The 23,148-nt window shown below is 44.6% G+C and overlaps 1 protein-coding gene across 2 annotated transcripts in view; it reads right to left on the bottom strand.

The window, feature by feature from the left end:
• Positions 1-23,148, bottom strand: part of ddx27 (DEAD (Asp-Glu-Ala-Asp) box polypeptide 27) — a 122,977-nt gene that overhangs the window by 87,709 nt on the left and 12,120 nt on the right. For both annotated transcript variants that reach the window (XM_056273733.1, XM_056273734.1), the window contains exons 5-9: positions 11,459-11,505; positions 11,145-11,231; positions 10,919-11,024; positions 10,627-10,800; positions 9,616-9,766 (exon numbers count right to left, since the gene is read on the bottom strand). In XM_056273733.1, the coding sequence (XP_056129708.1) occupies positions 9,616-9,766; positions 10,627-10,800; positions 10,919-11,024; positions 11,145-11,231; positions 11,459-11,505 (565 nt within the window). The remainder of the gene's footprint in view (positions 1-9,615; positions 9,767-10,626; positions 10,801-10,918; positions 11,025-11,144; positions 11,232-11,458; positions 11,506-23,148) is intronic.

The following is a 23,148-nucleotide window of genomic DNA, read 5'->3' as shown; positions in this document are numbered from 1 at the left end:
CATGTGGTTTAGTCATGTAGATGTCATATACTTTAGTCATGTAGCTTAGTCATATAGTTTAGTCATGTAGTTTAGTCATGTAGATTAGTCCTGTAGACTAGTCATTTAGTTTAGTCATGAAGTCTAGTCATTTAGTTTATTCATGTAGATTAGTCACATAGTTTAGTCATTTAGTTTAGTCATATAGTTTAGTCATGTGGTTTAGTCATGTAGTTTAGTCATATAGTTTAGTCATGTGGTTTAGTCATGTAGATTAGTCATGTAGTTTAGTCATGTAGTTTAGTCATGCGAATTAGTCCTGTAGATTAGTCATGTAGTTTAGTCATGTAGTTTAGTCATGTGGTTTAGTCAAGTAGATGTCATATAGTTTATTCATGTAGATTAGTCATATAGTTTAGTCATATAGTTTAGTCATGTGGTTTAGTCATGTAGATTAGTCATGTAGTTTAGTCATGCGAATTAGTCCTGTAGATTAGTCATGTAGTTTAGTCATTTAGTTTACTCATGTAGTTTAGTCATGTAGTTTAGTCATGTAGTTTAGTCATTTAGTTTAGTCATATAGTTTAGTTATGTGGTTTAGTCATGTAGATGTCATATAGTTTAGTCATGTGGTTTAGTCATGTAGATGTCATATACTTTAGTCATGTAGTTTAGTCATGTAGATGTCATATAGTTTAGTCATGTAGTTTAGTCATGTATATTAGTCATGTAGTTTAGTCATTTAGTTTAGTCATGTAGATTAGTCATGTAGTTTAGTCATGCGAATTAGTCCTCTAGATTAGTCATGTAGTTTAGTCATTTAGTTTAGTCATGTAGTTTAGTCATGTAGTTTAGTCATGTAGTTTAGTCATTTAGTTTAGTCATATAGTTTAGTTATGTGGTTTAGTCATGTAGATGTCATATAGTTTAGTCATGTATATTAGTCATGTAGTTTAGTCATATAGTTTAGTCATGTGGTTTAGTCATGTAGATGTCATATACTTTAGTCATGTAGTTTAGTCATATAGTTTAGTCATGTAGTTTAGTCATGTAGATTAGTCCTGTAGACTAGTCATTTAGTTTAGTCATGAAGTCTAGACATTTAGTTTATTCATGTAGATTACTCATTTAGTTTAGTCATGTAGTTTAGTCATTTAGTTTAGTCATATAGTTTAGTCATGTGGTTTAGTCATGTAGTTTAGTCATGTAGATGTCATATAGTTTAGTCATGTAGTTTAGACATGTAGTTTAGTCATGTAGATGTCATATAGTTTAGTCATGTAGTCTAGTCATTTACTTCAGTCATGTAGTTTAGTCGTGTAGGTTAGTCATTTACTTCAGTCACGTAGTTTAGTCATGTAGTTAGTCTTTTACTTCAGTCACGTAGTCTAGTCATTTACTTCAGTCATGTAGTTTAGTCATGTAGTCTAGTCATTTACTTCAGTCATGTAGTTTAGTCATGTAGTTAGTCTTTTACTTCAGTCACATAGTCTAGTCATTTACTTCAGTCATGTAGTTTAGTCATGTAGTCTAGTCATTTACTTCAGTCATGTAGTTTAGTCATGTAGTCTAGTCATTTACTTCAGTCATTTAGTTTAGTCGTGTAGGTTAGTCATTTACTTCAGTCACGTAGTTTAGTCATGTAGGTTAGTCATTTACTTCAGTCACGTAGTCTAGTCATTTACTTCACTCACGTAGCCTAGTCATGTAGTCTAGTCTTTTACTTCAGTTTTGTAGTTTAGTCGTGTAGGTTAGTCATTTACTTCAGTCACATAGTTTAGTCACGTAGTCTAGTCATTTACTTCAGTCACGTAGCCTAGTCATGTAGTCTAGTCTTTTACTTCAGTCTTGTAGTTTAGTTGTTTACTTCAGTCATGTAGTTTATTCATGTAGTCTAGGCATGTAGTTCAGTCATGTAGTCTAGGCTTGTAGTTCAGTCATGTAGTCTAGTCATTTACTTCAGTCATGTAGTCTAGGCATGTAGTTCAGTCATGTAGTCTAGTCATTTATTTCAGTCATGTAGTCTAGTCATTTACTTCAGTCATGTAGTCTAGTCATTTACTTCAGCCACGTAGTTTAGTAATGTCGTCTAGTCATTTACTTCAACCACGTAGTTTAGTCACGTAGTCTAGTCATTTACTTCAGCCAAGTAGTTTAGACATGTAGTCTAGTCTTTTACGTCATTCATGTAGCTTAGTTATGTAGGTTAGTCATTTACTTCAGTAAAGTAGTTTAGTCACGTAGTCTAGTCATTTACTTCAGTCATGTAGTTTAGCCACTTAGTTCAGTCATGCAGTCTAGCCATGTACTCTAGACATGTAGTTTAGTCATGTAGTCTACTCATTTACTTCAGTCATGTAGTTTAGTCATGTAGTCTAGTCTTTTACTTCAGTCTTGTAGTTTAGTCGTTTACTTCAGTCATGTAGTTCAGTCATGTAGTCTAGGCATATAGTTCAGTCATGTAGTCTAGTCATTTACTTCAGACATGTAGTCTAGTCATTTATTTCAGTCATGTAGTCTAGTCATTTACTTCAGTCATGTAGTCTAGTCATTTACTTCAGCCACGTAGTTTAGTAATGTAGTCTAGTCATTTACTTCAACCACATAGTTTAGTCACGTAGTCTAGTCATTTACTTCAGCCAAGTAGTTTAGACATGTAGTCTAGTCTTTTACGTCATTCATGTAGTTTAGTTATGTAGGTTAGTCATTTACTTCAGTAAAGTAGTTTAGTCACGTAGTCTAGTCATTTACTTCAGTCATGTAGTTTAGCCACTTAGTTCAGTCACTTAGTTCAGTCATGCAGTCTAGTCATGTACTCTAGACATGTAGTTTAGTCATGTAGTCTACTCATTTACTTCAGTCACATAGTTTAGTCATGTAGTCTAGTCTTTTACTTTAGCCATGTAGTTTAGTTATGTAGGTTAGTCATTTACTTCAGTCATGTAGTTTAGTCACGTAGTCTAGTCATTTACTTCAGTCACGTAGTCTAGTCATGTAGTCTAGTCTTTTACTTCAGTCATGGAGTTTAGTAATGTAGGTTAGTCATTTACTTCAGTCATGTAGTTTAGTCAAGTAGTTTAGTCACGTAGTCTAGTCATTTACTTCAGTCACATAGTCTAGTCATGTAGTTTAGTCACGTAGTCTAGTCATTTACTTTAGTCACGTAGTCTAGTCTTTTACTTCAGTCATGTAGTTTAGTCATTTACTTCAGTCATGTTGTCTACTCATTTAGTTCAGTCATTTAGTTTAGTCTTGTAGTTTAGTCATGTAGATTAGTCATGTAGTTTAGTCATTTAGTCTAGTCATTTAGTTTAGATGTGTAGAATAGTCGTGTAGTTTAGTCATGTAGATTAGTCCTGTACATTAGCCATTTAGTTTAGTCATTTAGTTTAGTCATGTAGATTAATCATGTAGTCTAGTCATTTAGTTTAGTCATGTAGATTAGTCATGTAGTTTAGTCATGCGAATTAGTCCTGTAGATTAGTCATGTAGTTTAGTCATTTAGTTTAGTCATGTAGTTTAGTCATGTAGTTTAGTCATTTAGTTTAGTCATATAGTTTAGTCATGTGGTTTAGTCATGTAGATGTCATATAGTTTAGTCATGTAGTTTAGTCATGTATATTAGTCATGTAGTTTAGTCATATAGTTTAGTCATTTAGTTTAGTCATGTAGATGTCATATACTTTAGTCATGTAGTTTAGTCATGTAGATGTCATATAGTTTAGTCATGTAGTTTAGTCATGTATATTAGTCATGTAGTTTAGTCATATAGTTTAGTCATGTGGTTTAGTCATGTAGATGTCATATAGTTTAGTCATGTAGTTTAGTCATGTATATTAGTCATGTAGTTTAGTCATATAGTTTAGTCATGTAGTTTAGTCATGTAGATTAGTCCTGTAGTTTAGTCATTTAGTCTAGTCATGAAGTCTAGTCATTTAGTTTATTCATGTAGATTAGTCATATAGTTTAGTCATTTAGTTTAGTCATATAGTTTAGTCATGTGGTTTAGTCATGTAGATTAGTCATGTAGTTTAGTCATGCGAATTAGTCCTGTAGATTAGTCATGTAGTTTAGTCATTTAGTTTAGTCATGTAGTTTAGTCATGTAGTTTAGTCATGTGGTTTAGTCATGTAGATGTCATATAGTTTGTTCATGTAGATTAGTCATATAGTTTAGTCATTTAATTTAGTCATGTAGTTTAGTCATTTAGTTTAGTCATATAGTTTAGTCATGTGGTTTAGTCATGTAGATTAGTCATGTAGTTTAGTCATGCGAATTAGTCCTGTAGATTAGTCATGTAGTTTAGTCATTTAGTTTAGTCATGTAGTTTAGTCATGTTGTTTAGTCATGTAGTTTAGTCATGTAGATTAGTCATGTAGTTTAGTCATTTAGTCTAGTCATTTAGTTTAGATGTGTAGAATAGTCGTGTAGTTTAGTCATGTAGATTAGTCCTGCACATTAGCCATTTAGTTTAGTCATTTAGTTTAGTCATGTAGATTAATCATGTAGTCTAGTCATTTAGTTTAGTCATGTAGATTAGTCATGTAGTTTAGTCATGCGAATTAGTCCTGTAGATTAGTCATGTAGTTTAGTCATGTAGTTTAGTCATTTAGTTTAGTCATATAGTTTAGTTATGTGGTTTAGTCATGTAGATGTCATATAGTTTAGTCATGTATATTAGTCATGTAGTTTAGTCATATAGTTTAGTCATGTGGTTTAGTCATGTAGATGTCATATACTTTAGTCATGTAGTTTAGTCATATAGTTTAGTCATGTAGTTTAGTCATGTAGATTAGTCCTGTAGACTAGTCATTTAGTTTAGTCATGAAGTCTAGTCATTTAGTTTATTCATGTAGATTAGTCATATAGTTTAGTCATTTAGTCTAGTCATGTGGTTTAGTCATGTAGATGTCATATAGTTTAGTCATGTAGTTTAGTCATGTAGATGTCATATAGTTTAGTCATGTAGTTTAGACATGTAGTCTAGTCATTTAGTTTAGTCATATAGTTTAGTCATGTAGATGTCATATAGTTTAGTCATGTAGTTTAGTCATATAGTTTAGTCATTTAGTTTAGTCATATAGTTTAGTCATGTGGTTCAGTCATGTAGATGTCATATACTTTAGTCATGTAGTTTAGTCCTGTACACTACCGTTCAAAAGTTTGGGATCACATTGAAATGTCCATATTTTTGAAGGAAAAGCACTGTACTTTTCAATGAAGATAACTTTAAACTAGTCTTAACTTTAAAGAAATACACTCTATACATTGCTAATGTGGTAAATGACTATTCTAGCTGCAAATGTCTGGTTTTTGGTGCAATATCTACATAGGTGTATAGAGGCCCATTTCAAGCAACTATCACTCCAGTGTTCTAATGGTACAATGTGTTTGCTCATTGGCTCAGAAGGCTAATTGATGATTAGAAAACCCTTGTGCAATCATGTTCACACATCTGAAAACAGTTTAGCTCGTTACAGAAACTACAAAACTGACCTTCCTTTGAGCAGATTGAGTTTCTGGAGCATCACATTTGTGGGGTCAATTAAACGCTCAAAATGGCCAGAAAAAGAGAACTTTCATCTGAAACTCGACAGTCTATTCTTGTTCTTAGAAATGAAGGCTATTCCATGTGAGAAATTGCTAAGAAATTGAAGATTTCCTACACCGGTGTGTACTACTCCCTTCAGAGGACAGCACAAACAGGCTCTAACCAGAGTAGAAAAAGAAGTGGGAGGCCGCGTTGCACAACTGAGCAAGAAGATAAGTACATTAGAGTCTCTAGTTTGAGAAACAGACGCCTCACAGGTCCCCAACTGGCATCTTCATTAAATAGTACCCGCAAAACACCAGTGTCAACATCTGCAGTGAAGAGGCGGCTGCGGGATTCTGGGCTTCAGGGCAGAGTGGCAAAGAAAAAGCCATATCTGAGACTGACCAATAAAAGAAAAAGATTAAGATGGGCAAAAGAACACAGACATTGGACAGAGGAAGACTGGAAAAAAGTGTTGTGGACGGATGAATCCAAGTTTGAGGTGTTTGGATCACAAAGAAGAACGTTTGTGAGACGCAGAACAAATGAAAAGATGCTGGAAGAATGCCTGACGCCATCTGTTAAGCATGGTGGAGGTAATGTGATGGTCTGGGGTTGCTTTGGTGCTGGTAAGGTGGGAGATTTGTACAGGGTAAAAGGGATTCTGAATAAGGAAGGCTATCACTCCATTTTGCAACGCCATGCCATACCCAGTGGACAGCGCTTGATTGGAGCCAATTTCATCCTACAACAGGACAATGACCCTAAACACACCTCCAAATTGTGCAAGAACTATTTAGAGCAGAAGCAGGCAGCTGGTATTCTATCGGTAATGGAGTGGCCAGCGCAGTCACCAGATCTGAACCCCATTGAGCTGTTGTGGGAGCAGCTTGACCGTATGGTACGCAAGAAGTGCCCATCCAACCAATCCAACTTGTGGGAGCTGCTTCTGGAAGCGTGGGGTGCAATTTCTCCAGATTACCTCAACAAATTAACAGCTAGAATGCCAAAGGTCTGCAATGCTGTAATTGCTGCAAATGGAGGATTCTTTGACGAAAGCAAAGTTTGATGTAAAAAAAATCTTATTTCAAATACAAATCATTATTTCTAACCTTGTCAATGTCTTGACTCTATTTTCTGTTCATTTCACAACATATGGTGGTGAATAAGTGTGACTTTTCATGGAAAACACAAAATTGTTTGGGTGATCCCAAACTTTTGAACGGTAGTGTAGATGTCATATAGTTTAGTCATGTAGTTTAGTCATGTAGTCTAGTCATGTAGTTTAGTCATGTAGTAGTCATTTAGTTTAGTCTTGTAGATTAGTCATGTAGTTTAGTCATGAAGTCTAGTCATTTAGTTTATTCATGTAGATTAGTCATATAGTTTAGTCATGTAGTCTAGTCATTTAGTTTAGTCATGTAGTTTAGTCATTTAGTTTAGTCATATAGTTTAGTCATGTGGTTTAGTCATGTAGATGTCATATAGTTTAGTCATGTAGTTTAGTCATGTATATTAGTCAGGTAGTTTAGTCATTTAGTTTAGTCATGTGGTTTAGTCATGTAGATGTCATATACTTTAGTCATGTAGTTTAGTCATGTAGATGTCATATAGTTTAGTCATGTAGTTTAGTCATATAGTTTAGTCATGTGGTTTAGTCTTGTAGATTAGTCATGTATATCCAAAGGAGGTGAATCAAGTGCAATTGGACTTGGTATTTATCCGTGAAGACGTTTCGCCTCTCATCCAAGAGGCTTCCTCAGTTCGTGCCTTTCTGACTAGACCAAGCTAGTCTGACTGGCTGGTGATGAGACTCAGATATTGATCCTCTAGGAGTCGTTTTCAGAGCTATAGATGTCCATGGCTCTTTGTGTCCCGATGTTTACCAACGCCCGTCGCTAACAGAGCCATAGATATGAGTGGCTCTTTTGTGTACCGTGTACCACACACCCAAAAAAGAAATCTGGTGTATGCTGTACAATGCAATGAGGATTGCACTGACCTATACATAGGAGAAACCAAACAACCACTACACAAACAGATGGCTCAACACAGAAGGCCAAACTCCTCAGGACAAGACTCAGCAGTCTATCTACACCTAAAGGAGAAGACACACTCCTTCCAGGACAGCAACGTACACATTTTGGACAGAGAAGATAGATGGTTTGAAAGAGGGGTGAAGGAAGCCATCTATGTGAAACTGGAAAAACCATCCCTCAACAGAGGAGGAGGTCTGCGACACCACCTATCTCCCACTTACAATGCTGTCCTTTCATCTCTACCCAGGAGACTAAAGAAGCCTAGCCTCCAAGAACAACAGTCGGTCACTAACGGCTCCAACGACTCATGACCACTGAACAATGAAGTCCAAACTAACACCCCCAACCACCGTCGCTGCTAAACAAATGCAAATCAATAGCTCCGATAACGACGGGCGCGGCCAAACATCGGTACACAAGAGCCACTCCTATCTATGGCTCTGTTAGCGACGGGCGTTGGTAAACATCGTGACACAAAGAGCCACGCATATCCATAGCTCTGACAACGACTCCTAGAGGATAAATTCTGAGTCTCATCAGCAGCCAGTCAGACTAGCTTGGTCTAGTCAGAAAGGCACGAACTGAGGAAGCCTCTTGGATGAGAGGCCAAACGTCTTCACGGATATATACCAAGTCCAGTTGCACTTGATTCAACTCCTTTGGATAACCATGACCTGGATGAATGACACCATTCACAGACACATTAGTCATGTAGTTTAGTCATGTAGTCTAGTCATTCAGTTTAGTCATTAGTCATTTAGTTTATTAATTTAGTTTAGCCATGCTGTTTATTATTTAGTTTAGCCATGTAATTTAGTCATGTAGTTTAATCATTTAGTTTAGTTTAGTCAGTACTCTGTGCAGAGTATGGAGGTGTTGTGTTTGCAAGCCAATATTTACACGTCAGGCTCAATTCTGATTTTTTTTTTCATATCCAATTTTTATTAGACTAACTTATGATTATGCAATATGACATTATTTGTGATGATATGGATAGAGATGCTTCAGTCTGGCATCAGTATACATCAAATAAAATGTTTCATTCTTCTTCCATCAAACTGACCTTTATTTTAGCCTTTTTTTTTTTTACAACCTGGGTCTTATTTTCATAGTTTCTGACCTCATACAGTTCTGTCATTAAATATTTTACTTACCTGCTTCATTGTAGAGATTTTGGATATGGGATGATCTTAGATGCTTTTGTCTGATAAGACAGCGTTGTCCATGCCCAAACCCTCCAGAATGAAGCCAAGCAGCAAAATGACATCATGACTGATATGACATCATGACTGATATCAAATCAAATCAAATTTATTTGTATAGCCCAATATCACAAATTACAAATGGGCCTCAGTGGGCTTAACAGCAACACAACATCCTGTCCTTAGACCCTCTCATGGGATAAGGAACAACTCCCTAAAAAAAAACCTTTAACAGGGAGAAACAACAGGAAGAAACCTCAGGGAGAGCAGCAGAGGAGGAGCTCTCTCCCAAGACGGACAGCGTGCAATGGATGTTGTGACATCATATGACATCATCATATGACATCATGACTGATATGATGACCTCATGACTGATATGACGACATCATGACTGATATGACATCATGGTTGATATGATGACTGATATGATGACATCATATGACATCATGACTGATATGTCATCATGACTGACATCATGACTGACATCATGACTGATATGATGATGGAAAAACTGAGACAGTAAGACCCAGGCGTAAAGAAAATGTGTGCGTGCGTGTGTGTGTTGGAGATTTGTTTATTGGTTAGTTAAGTTACTTTGTATCTACTTTTTTATATGTATTTTATTAAAAATGTTCATAGTATCAACAAAAAAAGAACACATTTATAAAGCAAGCAAATCAATTAATAAATCGACCCAACTACAACAACCATAAAAAGAAAAAGAACAAAAAAGGAAGGGGAGGGGAGGGGAGGGGAGGGGAGGGGAGGGGGGTATTAATCAGGAACTTTGTATCTACTTGTCAGTTTCTTCATTAGTCACTCGTTCATCTGGTCATTCCTTCGCTCCTGCAGAAGAGTGTACCTGTCAGCCTCATCCAGAATGAGGATTTCTATGTTGCCCAGTTGGAAGGAAGGGGTGTTGTGCAGGTGGTCAATCAGACGACCAGGTGTTGCTATCAGAACATCTGGACCCGCCCGCAGAGCCGCTTCCTGAGACTTCAGATCCAACCCACCTACACACACACACACACACACACACATTTTATAACAAACACACACATAGAGACATTAACAAACTCCTTAACACATCCTGCTAGAAAAGCATTTCTGAAGTACTGAAAAATCCCCCAACCCGCCAGGGACCACACACCCAACCACCACACGCTCACCAGTAAAAAACAAAACAAATATGATTCTATTGCATCTATTTTTTATGACTTTCTTGGGCGTGTGCTCCTGCTGTGGTGGTCGGCTGCAGACTGTGGGCTTTGGGTGTGGCTTCGGTGTCTGGGGCGGTTGGGGCTGCTGTGGAGGAATCCGGTAGTCGTCGCCCTGGGACGGACATGGGATCTTGGGTTGGCTCGGGTTGGGAGTGAAGCCGGCGCTGCAGGGCAGACTGACACAGCCTTGTGACTAATTTTTTTTTTTTGTCTCCATGGTGATGGTGGTCGCGTGGCTCGGGTCCTGGGCTGTTCCGGTGGTGTCTGGACACTGCTTGGCATCCTCCTCATCACATTCCTCATATATTTTATAATTCCATCATAATTGTGTTATCCTCTTTCAGTGTTGTATTGTATAAAGTGTGTCAACACAACATCATGTCACGTTGTGCGTCTTGGGAGAGAGGTCCTCCTCTGTTGCTCTCCCTGAGCCTTCTTCCTGTTGTTTCTCCCTGTTAAAGGTTTTTCGGGAGGTGTTCCTTATCTGACGTGAGGGTGTAAGGACAGGATGTTGTGTTGCTGTACACCCCCTGAGACACATTAGTATTTGTGATACTGGGCTATACAAATAACAAATGACTAAAGTTTAATGAGCCTTGTTTTTTTGTTGTCCTTTTGCTCAGTTAGATCAGTTGGTCGGTTGGGTATCTTACCAACGGCCAAGCATATGGTGACTGTGGTGAACTGGGCCAGCTGGCGCGCCACAGAGTGGACCTGGATTCCCAGCTCTCTGGTGGGCACCAGAACCAAGACCCGGGTCACCCGAGTCTCCCCTGGCTTGTAAATTAAACGCTCCAGAACCGGCAGCATGAAGGCTGCAGTCTTCCCTGCAGGAGAGGAGAGAGGAGAGGTCAAGAAGGGGAAGGCAGGAGGAACCGACTGATAGAAGGATGGAGGTGTGAACTGATGACACAGTGCTCTGGAAACCAGTTTGGTTTGTGTTACCCGTCCCAGTAGCGGCACAGGCACACAGGTCTCTGCCCAGCAGACCAATAGGAACACACGCCTGCTGAATGGGAGTCGGCTCCTTAAAGCCCAGCGCAGCGATAGCCTGAAAAATATTAAGAACAAAGTGGTCAAGAATAAAAGGAAGCCATCATTCTGAGTGGTCGTGTCTCTGCCCGCAGGCTGGTGCCGAATGACCACAGGAGTGGAAAGTCAATGGTGGTACCTTTAGTATCGGTCTGGAGAGGTTCATATCGTGAAAGGCCAGCTTGTCGTCATAGTTTGAAGCATCTTCAAAGAATGTCTCTGCAGCCTGGCGAACACAAAAACACTGAATACACAACTCTTTTATGAAAACTATCTGCGTTATCATCACTTCTTTACTTCTCTTTCAGTCTGCAGCAGTGTTCTGTCAAACACAGCCACCCCTCAGAGAACAGCATGTCACTTCCTGTCTACTGGGAAATGACTTGTCTGGAGCAACTCAGAATTCCAGAATGAAATAAAAGAACATGCTGGTGTCTGTATCAGTCCACTCACCTCCTCTCTTGCCTTCTTTTTTCTCCGAGCTTTTTCCCTCAGGGTGTCTAGGAGGACACACAACTTATTTAACATTCTGACAGCAGACAGACTGGAAAGAAAACACGTTTTAAAAATCACAACAATACAACTAGTACGACTATGAAAGCTTTAATAAAGCACTAGGATCAGGGATCTCTTCAGTATCCCCGGGGGCAACTTGTTGTACAGGCAGAAGTAACACATAACATGGGCGGCACAGTGGTTAGCGCTGTCGCCTCACAGCAAGAAGGTCCTGGGTTCGAACCCCGGGGTAGTCCAACATTGGGGGTCATCCCAGGTCGTCCTCTGTGTGGAGTTTGCGTGTTCTCCCCGTGTCTGCGGTGGGTTTTCTGCGGGTGCTCCGGTTTCCCCCACCATCAAAAAGACATGCATGTTAGGGTTAATGCTCCTGTCTGTGCCCCTGAGCAAGGCATGGCAAGACGAACTGGAGTTGGTCCCCGGGCGCTGCACGGCGGCTGTCCACTGCTCCTAGCTACACAGCTAGGATGTACTTGCAGAGAAAGAATTGCCCTACAGGGATCAATAATAAAGTAGTAAAAAATAAATAACCATCTGTCAAACCGTCTTCATGCATGCCCCATAATCCAGGTAAGAAAATCGTGTCCAGATGAACCGACTCAACTTTCTTTCATGTGACAACAATAAATGGACTACAAGCACAACACACAAATCACACAGAGTTGTTTAAAGGGCCAATGGCAGACAGGACAAAGGAGTTCTGTAGTCTACTGGTTCTGCATGTTGGCAGATTGTGTCTGGCCAGAGAGAAGCAGCTTGAACTCCATGGACAGGGGGTGGTTTGGGTCAGCCTGGATTGACTGGGCCTTCTTTCTTCTTAGCAGTCCGCAGGTCATTAAAGATCCCATGGCGTAGCTGTCTATTCCTTTGCCTACCAACACGGGTTCGCCGGGTCGAATCCCCGTGTTACCTCCGGCTTGGTCGGGCGTCCCTACAGACACAATTGGCCGTGTCTGCGGGTGGGAAGTCGGATGTGGGTACGTGTCCTGGTCACTTCACTAGCGCCTCCTCTGGTCAGTCGGGAGCCCCCGGCTCAGCAGAGAGGAGGTGGAGCAGCAGCTCAAAAAGAGCAGGATAATTGGCCAGATACAAATTGGGGAGAAAAAGGGGGAAAATTGGGGGGGGGGGGGTCCCATGGTGCTTATCGCAAAGAGTAGGGGGTTGCCCAGTGTCCTGGCAACATTCCCAAAGTGGCTCTCTCCCTGAGTCAGGTGACAACAGGCCTACTCTGTTGATGTGTCAGTGAGCCCGAGTCAGGTGACAACAGGCCTACTCTGTTGATGTGTCAGTGAGCCCGAGTCAGGTGACAACAGGCCTACTCTGTTGATGTGTCAGTGAGCCTGAGTCAGGTGACAACAGGCCTACTCTGTTGATGTGTCAGTGAGCCTGAGTCAGGTGACAACAGGCCTACTCTGTTGATGTGTCAGTGAGCCCGAGTCAGGTGACAACAGGCCTACTCTGTTGATGTGTCAGTGAGCCCGAGTCAGGTGACAACAGACCTACTCTGTTGATGTGTCAGTGAGCCTGAGTCAGGTGACAACAGGCCTACTCTGTTGATGTGTCAGTGAGCCCGAGTCAGGTGACAACAGGCCTACTCTGTTGATGTGTCAGTGAGCCCGAGTCAGGTGACAACAGACCTACTCTGTTGATGTGTCAGTGAGCCTGAGTCAGGTGACAACAGGCCTACTCTGTTGATGTGTCAGTGAGCCCGAGTCAGGTGACAACAGGCCTACTCTGTTGATGTGTCAGTGAGCCCGAGTCAGGTGACAACAGGCCTACTCTGTTGATGTGTCAGTGAGCCCGAGTCAGGTGACAACAGACCTACTCTGTTGATGTGTCAGTGAGCCCGAGTCAGGTGACAGCAGGTCTACTCTGTTGATGTGTCAGTGAGCCTGAGTCAGGTGACAACAGGCCTACTCTGTTGATGTGTCAGTGAGCCCGAGTCAGGTGACAACAGGCCTACTCTGTTGATGTGTCAGTGAGCCCGAGTCAGGTGACAACAGACCTACTCTGTTGATGTGTCAGTGAGCCCGAGTCAGGTGACAACAGACCTACTCTGTTGATGTGTCAGTGAGCCCGAGTCAGGTGACAACAGACCTACTCTGTTGATGTGTCAGTGAGCCTGAGTCAGGTGACAACAGGCCTACTCTGTTGATGTGTCAGTGAGCCCGAGTCAGGTGACAACAGGCCTACTCTGTTGATGTGTCAGTGAGCCCGAGTCAGGTGACAACAGGCCTACTCTGTTGATGTGTCAGTGAGCTCGAGTCAGGTGACAACAGACCTACTCTGTTGATGTGTCAGTGAGCCTGAGTCAGGTGACAACAGGCCTACTCGGTCGATGTGTCAGTTAGCCTGAGTCAGGTGACAACAGGCCTACTCGGTCGATGTGTCAGTGAGCCCGAGTCAGGTGACAACAGGCCTACTCTGTTGATGTGTCAGTGAGCCTGAGTCAGGTGACAACAGGCCTACTGTGTTGATGTGTCAGTGAGCCTGAGTCAGGTGACAACAGGCCTACTCGGTTGATGTGTCAGTGAGCCCGAGTCAGGTGACAACAGGCCTACTCTGTTGATGTGTCAGCGAGCCTGAGTCAGGTGACAACAGGCCTACTCTGTTGATGTGTCAGTGAGCCCGAGTCAGGTGACAAAAGACCTACTCTGTTGATGTGTCAGTGAGCCCGAGTCAGGTGACAACAGACCTACTCTGTTGATGTGTCAGTGAGCCTGAGTCAGGTGACAACAGGCCTACTCTGTTGATGTGTCAGTGAGCCCGAGTCAGGCGACAACAGGCCTACTCTGTTGATGTGTCAGTGAGCCCGAGTCAGGTGACAACAGGCCTACTCTGTTGATGTGTCAGTGAGCCCGAGTCAGGTGACAACAGGCCTACTCGGTTGATGTGTCAGTGAGCCCGAGTCAGGTGACAACAGGCCTACTCTGTTGATGTGTCAGTGAGCCCGAGTCAGGTGACAACAGGCCTACTCTGTTGATGTGTCAGTGAGCCCGAGTCAGGTGACAACAGGCCTACTCTGTTGATGTGTCAGTGAGCCCGAGTCAGGTGACAACAGGCCTACTCTGTTGATGTGTCAGTGAGCCCGAGTCAGGTGACAACAGGCCTACTCTGTTGATGTGTCAGTGAGCCCGAGTCAGGTGACAACAGACCTACTCTGTTGATGTGTCAGTGAGCCCGAGTCAGGTGACAACAGACCTACTCTGTTGATGTGTCAGTGAGCCCGAGTCAGGTGACAACAGACCTACTCTGTTGATGTGTCAGTGAGCCCGAGTCAGGTGACAACAGGCCTACTCTGTTGATGTGTCAGTGAGCCCGAGTCAGGTGACAACAGGCCTACTCTGTCGATGTGTCAGTGAGCCCGAGTCAGGTGACAACAGACCTACTCTGTCGATGTGTCAGTGAGCCTGAGTCCGGTGACAACAGACCTACTCTGTCGATGTGTCAGTGAGCCCGAGTCAGGTGACAAAAGGCCTACTCTGTCGATGTGTCAGTGAGCCCGAGTCAGGTGACAACAGGCCTACTCTGTTGATGTGTCAGTGAGCCCGAGTCAGGTGACAACAGGCCTACTCTGTTGATGTGTCAGTGAGCCCGAGTCAGGTGACAACAGGCCTACTCTGTTGATGTGTCAGTGAGCCTGAGTCAGGTGACAACAGGCCTACTCTGTTGATGTGTCAGTAAGCCCAAGTCAGGTGACAACAGACCTACTCTGTTGATGTGTCAGTGAGCCCGAGTCAGGTGACAACAGACCTACTCTGTTGATGTGTCAGAGGTGACAACAGGCCTACTCGGTTGATGTGTCAGTGAGCCCGAGTCAGGTGACAACAGGCCTACTCTGTTGATGTGTCAGTGAGCCTGAGTCAGGTGACAACAGGCCTACTCTGTTGATGTGTCAGTGAGCCTGAGTCAGGTGACAACAGGCCTACTCTGTTGATGTGTCAGTGAGCCCGAGTCAGGTGACAACAGACCTACTCTGTTGATGTGTCAGTGAGCCCGAGTCAGGTGACAACAGGCCTACTCTGTTGATGTGTCAGTGAGCCTGAGTCAGGTGACAACAGACCTACTCTGTTGATGTGTCAGTGAGCCCGAGTCAGGTGACAACAGGCCTACTCTGTCGATGTGTCAGTGAGCCTGAGTCAGGTGACAACAGGCCTACTCTGTCGATGTGTCAGTGAGCCTGAGTCAGGTGACAACAGACCTACTCTGTTGATGTGTCAGTGAGCCCGAGTCAGGTGACAACAGGCCTACTCTGTTGATGTGTCAGTGAGCCCGAGTCAGGTGACAACAGGCCTACTCTGTTGATGTGTCAGTGAGCCTGAGTCAGGTGACAACAGGCCTACTCTGTTGATGTGTTAGTGAGCCCGAGTCAGGTGACAACAGGCCTACTCTGTTGATGTGTCAGTGAGCCCGAGTCAGGTGACAACAGGCCTACTCTGTTGATGTGTCAGTGAGCCTGAGTCAGGTGACAACAGACCTACTCTGTTGATGTGTCAGTGAGCCCGAGTCAGGTGACAACAGGCCTACTCTGTCGATGTGTCAGTGAGCCTGAGTCAGGTGACAAAAGGCCTACTCTGTTGATGTGTCAGTGAGCCTGAGTCAGGTGACAACAGACCTACTCTGTCGATGTGTCAGTGAGCCCGAGTCAGGTGACAACAGGCCTACTCTGTTGATGTGTCAGTGAGCCCGAGTCAGGTGACAACAGGCCTACTCTGTTGATGTGTCAGTGAGCCCGAGTCAGGTGACAACAGACCTACTCTGTTGATGTGTCAGTGAGCCCGAGTCAGGTGACAACAGGCCTACTCTGTTGATGTGTCAGTGAGCCCGAGTCAGGTGACAACAGGCCTACTCTGTTGATGTGTCAGTGAGCCCGAGTCAGGTGACAACAGGCCTACTCTGTTGATGTGTCAGTGAGCCTGAGTCAGGTGACAACAGACCTACTCTGTTGATGTGTCAGTGAGCCCGAGTCAGGTGACAACAGGCCTACTCTGTTGATGTGTCAGTGAGCCCGAGTCAGGTGACAACAGGCCTACTCTGTTGATGTGTCAGTGAGCCCGAGTCAGGTGACAACAGGCCTACTCTGTTGATGTGTCAGTGAGGCCGAGTCAGGTGACAACAGGCCTACTCTGTTGGGTTTTTAAAAGTAAAAATATTGAGCTTATACAAGTCAGGACACATTTAAACTCAGATGTTTTGAGGATGGAAACGAGACATTTACTGAAGATGAAGGTGGAAAAACTATAACTGATGTTAATTTTTGCAAATGAATATTTGGAATGAATCACTTTTCTCTTGGTGTGTGTGTGGGGGGGGCGGGGGGGGGCAGAGGGTGGGTTCAGCTTTTCTTAGAAACAAGTAGGGGGACTCCAAGGGAAAACGGTTGGGAACTGCTAACTTAGATGATGATGAAACGTTTGAAACGTTTTAACCGCACACTACACTCACTCACCACACTCACTCACTCACTCACCACACTCACTCACTCACTCACCACACTCACTCACCACACTCACTCACTCACTCACCACACTCACTCACCACACCTCACCACACACGCCACACTCACTCACCACACTCACTCACTCACCACACTCACTCACTCACTCACCACACTCACTCACCACACTCACTCACTCACCACACTCACCACACTCACTCACTCACTCACCACACCTCACCACACACGCCACACTCACTCACCACACTCACTCACTCACTCACCACACTCTCACTCACTCACCACACTCACTCTCACCACACTCACTCACCATACCTCACCACACACGCCACACTCACTCACCACACTCACTCACCACACCTCACCACACACGCCACACTCACTCACCACACTCACTCACTCACCACACTCACTCACCACACCTCACCACACACGCCACACTCACTCACCACACTCACTCACCACACACGCCACACTCACTCACCACACTCACTCACCACACTCACTCGCCCACCACACTCACTCACCACACACGCCACACTCACTCACCACACTCACTCACCACACTCACTCACCCACCACACTCACTCACTCACTCACCACACTCACTCACTCACTCACCACACCTCGCCACACTCACTCACCACACTCACTCACCACACTCACCACACTCACTCACCACACTCACTCACCACACTCTCTTACCGCACTCACTCACCACACTCAATTACCACACTCACTCACTCACCACACTCACTCACCACACTCACCACAATCACTCACCAAACTCATCTCACTCACCACACTCACTCAACACTCACTCACCACACTCACTCACCACACTCACTCACCACACTCACTCACCACACTCACTTACCACACTCACTCACAACACTCATCACACTCACCACACTCACCACACTCACTCACCACACTCATCTCACTCACCACACTCACTCACCACACTCACTCACCACACTCACCACACTCACCACACTCACTCACCACACTCACTCACCACACTCACTCACCACACTCACCACACTCACTCACCACACTCACTTACCACACTCACTCACAACACTCATCACACTCACCACACTCACCACACTCACTCACCACACTCATCTCACTCACCACACTCACTCACCACACTCACTCACCACACTTACCACACTCACTCACCACACTCACTTACCACACTCACTCACCACAATCACTTACCACACTCACTCACCACACTCATCTCACTCACCACACTCACTCACCACACTCACTCACCACACTCATCTCACTCACCACACTCACTCACCACACTCACTTACCACACTCACTCACCACACTCACTCACCACAATCACTTACCACACTCACTTACCACACTCACCACAATCACTCACCAAACTCATCTCACTCACCACACTCACTCACCACACTCACTTACCACACTCACTCACCACACTCACCACACTCACTCACCACACTCACTCACCACACTCACTCACCACAATCACTTACCACACTCACTCACCACACTCATCTCACTCACCACACTCACTTACCACACTCACTCACCACACTCACTTACCACACTCACCACAATCACTCACCAAACTCATCTCACTCACCACACTCACTCACCACACTCACTCACCACACTCACCACAATCACTCACCACACTCAACACACACACCACAATCACTCACCAAACTCATCTCACTCACCACACTCACTCACCACACTCACTTAACACACTCACTTACCACACTCACCACACTCACTCACTCACCACACTCACTCACCACACTCACTTACCACACTCACTCACCACACTCACTCACCACACTCACTCACCACACTCACACACCACACTCACTCACCACAATCACTCACCACTCACCACAATCACTCACCACACTCACTCACCACAATCACTCACCACACTCACTCACCACACTCACTCACCACACTCACTTACCACACTCACCACACTCACTTACCACACTCACCACAACCACTTACCACACTCACCACAATCACTCACCACACTCACCACAATCACTCACCACAATCACTCACCACACTCACTTACCACACACACCACACTCACTCACCACAATCACTCACCACACTCACCACACTCACTCACCACACTCACTTACCACACACACCACACTCACTCACCACAATCACTCACCACACTCACTCACCACAATCACTCACCACACTCACTCACCACACTCACTCACCACACTCACTCACCACACTCACACACCACACTCACTCACCACTCACCACAATCACTCACCACAATCACTCACCACACTCACTCACCACACTCACCACACTCACTCACCACACTCACCACACTCACTTACCACACACACCACACTCACTCACCACACTCACTCACCACACTCACTCACCACACTCACTCACCACACTCACTTACCACACACACCACACTCACTCACCACAATCACTCACCACACTCACTCACCACACTCACCCACCACACTCACCACACTCACTCACCACACACACCACACTCACTCACTCACCACACTCACCACACTCACTCACCACACTCACTTACCACACACACCACACTCACTCATCATACTCACTCACCACACTCACCACACTCACTCGCCACACTCACTCGCCACACTCACTCACCACACTCACTCGTCACGCTCACTCGTCACACTCACTCACCACACTCACTCACCACACTCACTTACCACACACACTCACTTGCCACACTCACTCGCCACACTCACTCGCCACACTCACTTACCACACTCACCACACTCACTCACCACACTCACTTACCACACTCACTTACCACACTCACTCACCACACTCACTTACCACACTCACTCAGCACACTCACTCACCACACTCACTTACCACACTCACTCACCACACTCACTCACCACACTCACTCACCACACACACCACACTCACCACACACACCACACTCACTCGCCACACTCACTCACCACACTCACCACACTCACTCACCACACACACCACTCACTCACTCACCACACTCACTCACCACACACACCACACTCACTTACCACACTCACTCACCACACTCAGTCAGCACACTCACTTACCACAATCACTCACCACACTCACTCTCCACACACACCACACTCACTTACCACACTCACTCACCACACTCACTCTCCACACACACCACACTCACTTACCACACTCACTTACCACACTCACTCAGCACACTCACTTACCACAATCACTCACCACACTCACTCACCACACTCACTCACCACACTCACTCACCACACACACCACACTCACTTACCACACTCACTCACCACACTCACTCACCACACTCACTCACCACACTCACTCACCACACACACCACACTCACTCACCACACTCACTCACCACACACACCACACTCACTCACTCACCACACTCACCACACTCACTTACCACACTCACTTACCACACTCACTCACCACACTCACTCACCACACTCACTCACCACACTCACTCACCACACACACCACACTCACTCGCCACACTCACTCACCACACTCACCACACTCACTCACCACACTCACTCACCACACACACCACTCACTCACTCACCACACTCACTCACCACACACACCACACTCACTCACCACACTCACTCACCACACTCACTCACCACACTCACTTACCACAATCACTCACCACACTCACTCACCACACTCACTCACCACACACACCACACTCACTTACCACACTCACTTACCACACTCACTTACCACACTCACTCACCACACTCAGTCAGCACACTCACTTACCACAATCACTCACCACACTCACTCACCACACACACCACACTCACTCACCACACTCACTCACCACACTCACTTACCACACTCACTCACCACACACATCACACTCACTCACTCACCACACTCACCACACTCACTCACCACACTCACTCACCACACTCACTCACCACTTACATAGGCCTGCAACTAACGATTATTTTGGTAGTCGACTAATCTGTCGATTATTTTTTCGATTAGTCGACTAATCTAACGATTATTTCTTTCACACCCTCCATCTCTGCTTCCTGAGGGCGCGGATCCTCTTCCGGGCTCCAGTGCATGTTTTACCTCACATGCTTAAGTCTGCACACCTGTGAATGTCGCCCTGTGTCTCTGTCTTAACATAACACGATCCCATAGCGAATTAAAATAATGACTCATGAAACATTTGAATTTGGAACTTGTTTTGGAGCTACTTGTTTAATCAAATGCATCATCAATCATAATGAAAACTAAATAAATACATTAAATAATACAAATGAAAGTCAATGCATTATCAATCATAATAAAAACAAAGTAAATAAATTAAACAATGCAAATTAAAGTGCAAGTCAAAACGTAAAGATAATGTGCAAATAATGTTTTAAAAGTAACTCAAAATAGCAGCCTCTGCCCCAGCACCGCGGTTCTGATGGGGCTGTTAACCTGGTCCAGGAGGGGGACGTGGATCCACTCACTAGGCTCCACCATCTCCAACAGGAGGGGAGGATGAGTCAGATCAGACAGACTTGTAGGTCTTTTGTTTGCTGTGTGTGAGTGAGAGGAGCTGTGTGTGTGTATATGTGTGTCTTACTCTGATCTCATGCAGTTCATAAATGCTTTAAATTGCAGTGCAGGAACGTGAGCATGTCGACGTGCTCTGGAGTGAGGCTGGCTCTCTTCTTTGAGGCGATGTTCCCAGCTGCTGAGAAGAGACGCTCAGAGGAAGTAGAAGTAGCTGGAATACACAAAAACGATTTGGCTTGTGATGCAAGGGTTGGATACTTTGCCTCATTCAATTTCCACCAAGACAGGGGACTTTCTGTCTTTGAGAGGGGCTGCTCTCCGAAGTACATCAGCACTTCATTACTGATCGCTTGGTTGCGTGCATCCTGTTCATCATTGGTCTCACTGTCACTGTCTGTTGAGTCACATCCAAGCAGTGAATCGAGAGCTGAAACAGACCTATTTGGAGTTCCCTCAGCTGAGTCTGTGGCATCCTTGTCAGCTGATGCTGCTGTGGCTTCTTCATTCCCACTGGTGTGCTGGTTATTCACAGTACTCCCATCCTTGGACTGTAGGGCCAGAGCTTGTACTTTATTCTGAACAGTAAACCTCTCCTCTGGTGTCAGGAATTTCAGTTTTCGAAATCGTGGGTCTAGTGCAGCTGCAATGATCTGTTTGCTTGGGTCATCATCTGTGATGGTGACCTCTCTTGACCAGCGTGCAGTGGTCTCCTCTGAAGCAGCCGCCTGGAAGGCCTGCACAGGAGCTGTATTATAGGCAGTGTGGGTGGACTTCAAAAGCCCTCTGACTAGTGGAGGCAGGGCGGAGACTGTCATATAGCTTTCACCACTCAAGTAGACAGTGGCACATTCAAAGGCCTGGAGAGCTTTGGCCAGTTCATCTAGCAGGGTCCACTGATCAGCTTTGAGGTCTAGGTATTGTTTCCCTCTCTGTGTTACTGCCGGGTCAGACAGAGTCGCAGTCAGTGGCCATCTCTGTTCCAGCATGCGAGTCACCATATAATAGGTGCTGTTCCACCTGGTAGAGACATCTTGGACAAGTTTGTGTTCCGGGGTCCCCATCTGTTTCTGCTTTGTCTTAAGCTTGCTTGAAGCCAGTTCGCTCCTTTTAAAGTGCTCGACGAGACACCTCGCTGCTCCCAGTGCTTTACTGATCTGAGGGTGTTTCAGTGCACGATTGATCACCAACTGTAAAGTGTGGCCTGCACAGCGGATAGACACCCACCCATGTTTTTCCTGCAAGATGTTTGCAGCCAGTACGACATTGGAGCCATTGTCATGAACAACTGCCACAATCTTGCTTGGAGGGATCTCAAACCTTTCCACAGCCTGCTCAATCCATGCAGCAATGTTGGGTCCAGTGTGCCGTTCTTCGAGTGGCATGGTTGTAAGGCAGAAGCTAGTGAGCTCCCAGTCATCACTTATAAAGTGACAGGTGATGCCAAGATATGCCTCTGTCGCGACACTGGTCCAGACATCAGTTGTCAGGGCAATCTTGTTCTTGGTTGCTTTAAGAGCATCTTTAACCTTACCAAAAGTAGCTTCATACTTTCCCTCCATAAGCTTAGTAAAATGAGTTCTGGAAG

Source organism: Lampris incognitus, chromosome 2 (genome assembly GCF_029633865.1).
Source record: "Lampris incognitus isolate fLamInc1 chromosome 2, fLamInc1.hap2, whole genome shotgun sequence".
NCBI lineage: Eukaryota > Metazoa > Chordata > Actinopteri > Lampriformes > Lampridae > Lampris > Lampris incognitus.
This window is presented reverse-complemented; position numbering and strand designations above follow the sequence as displayed.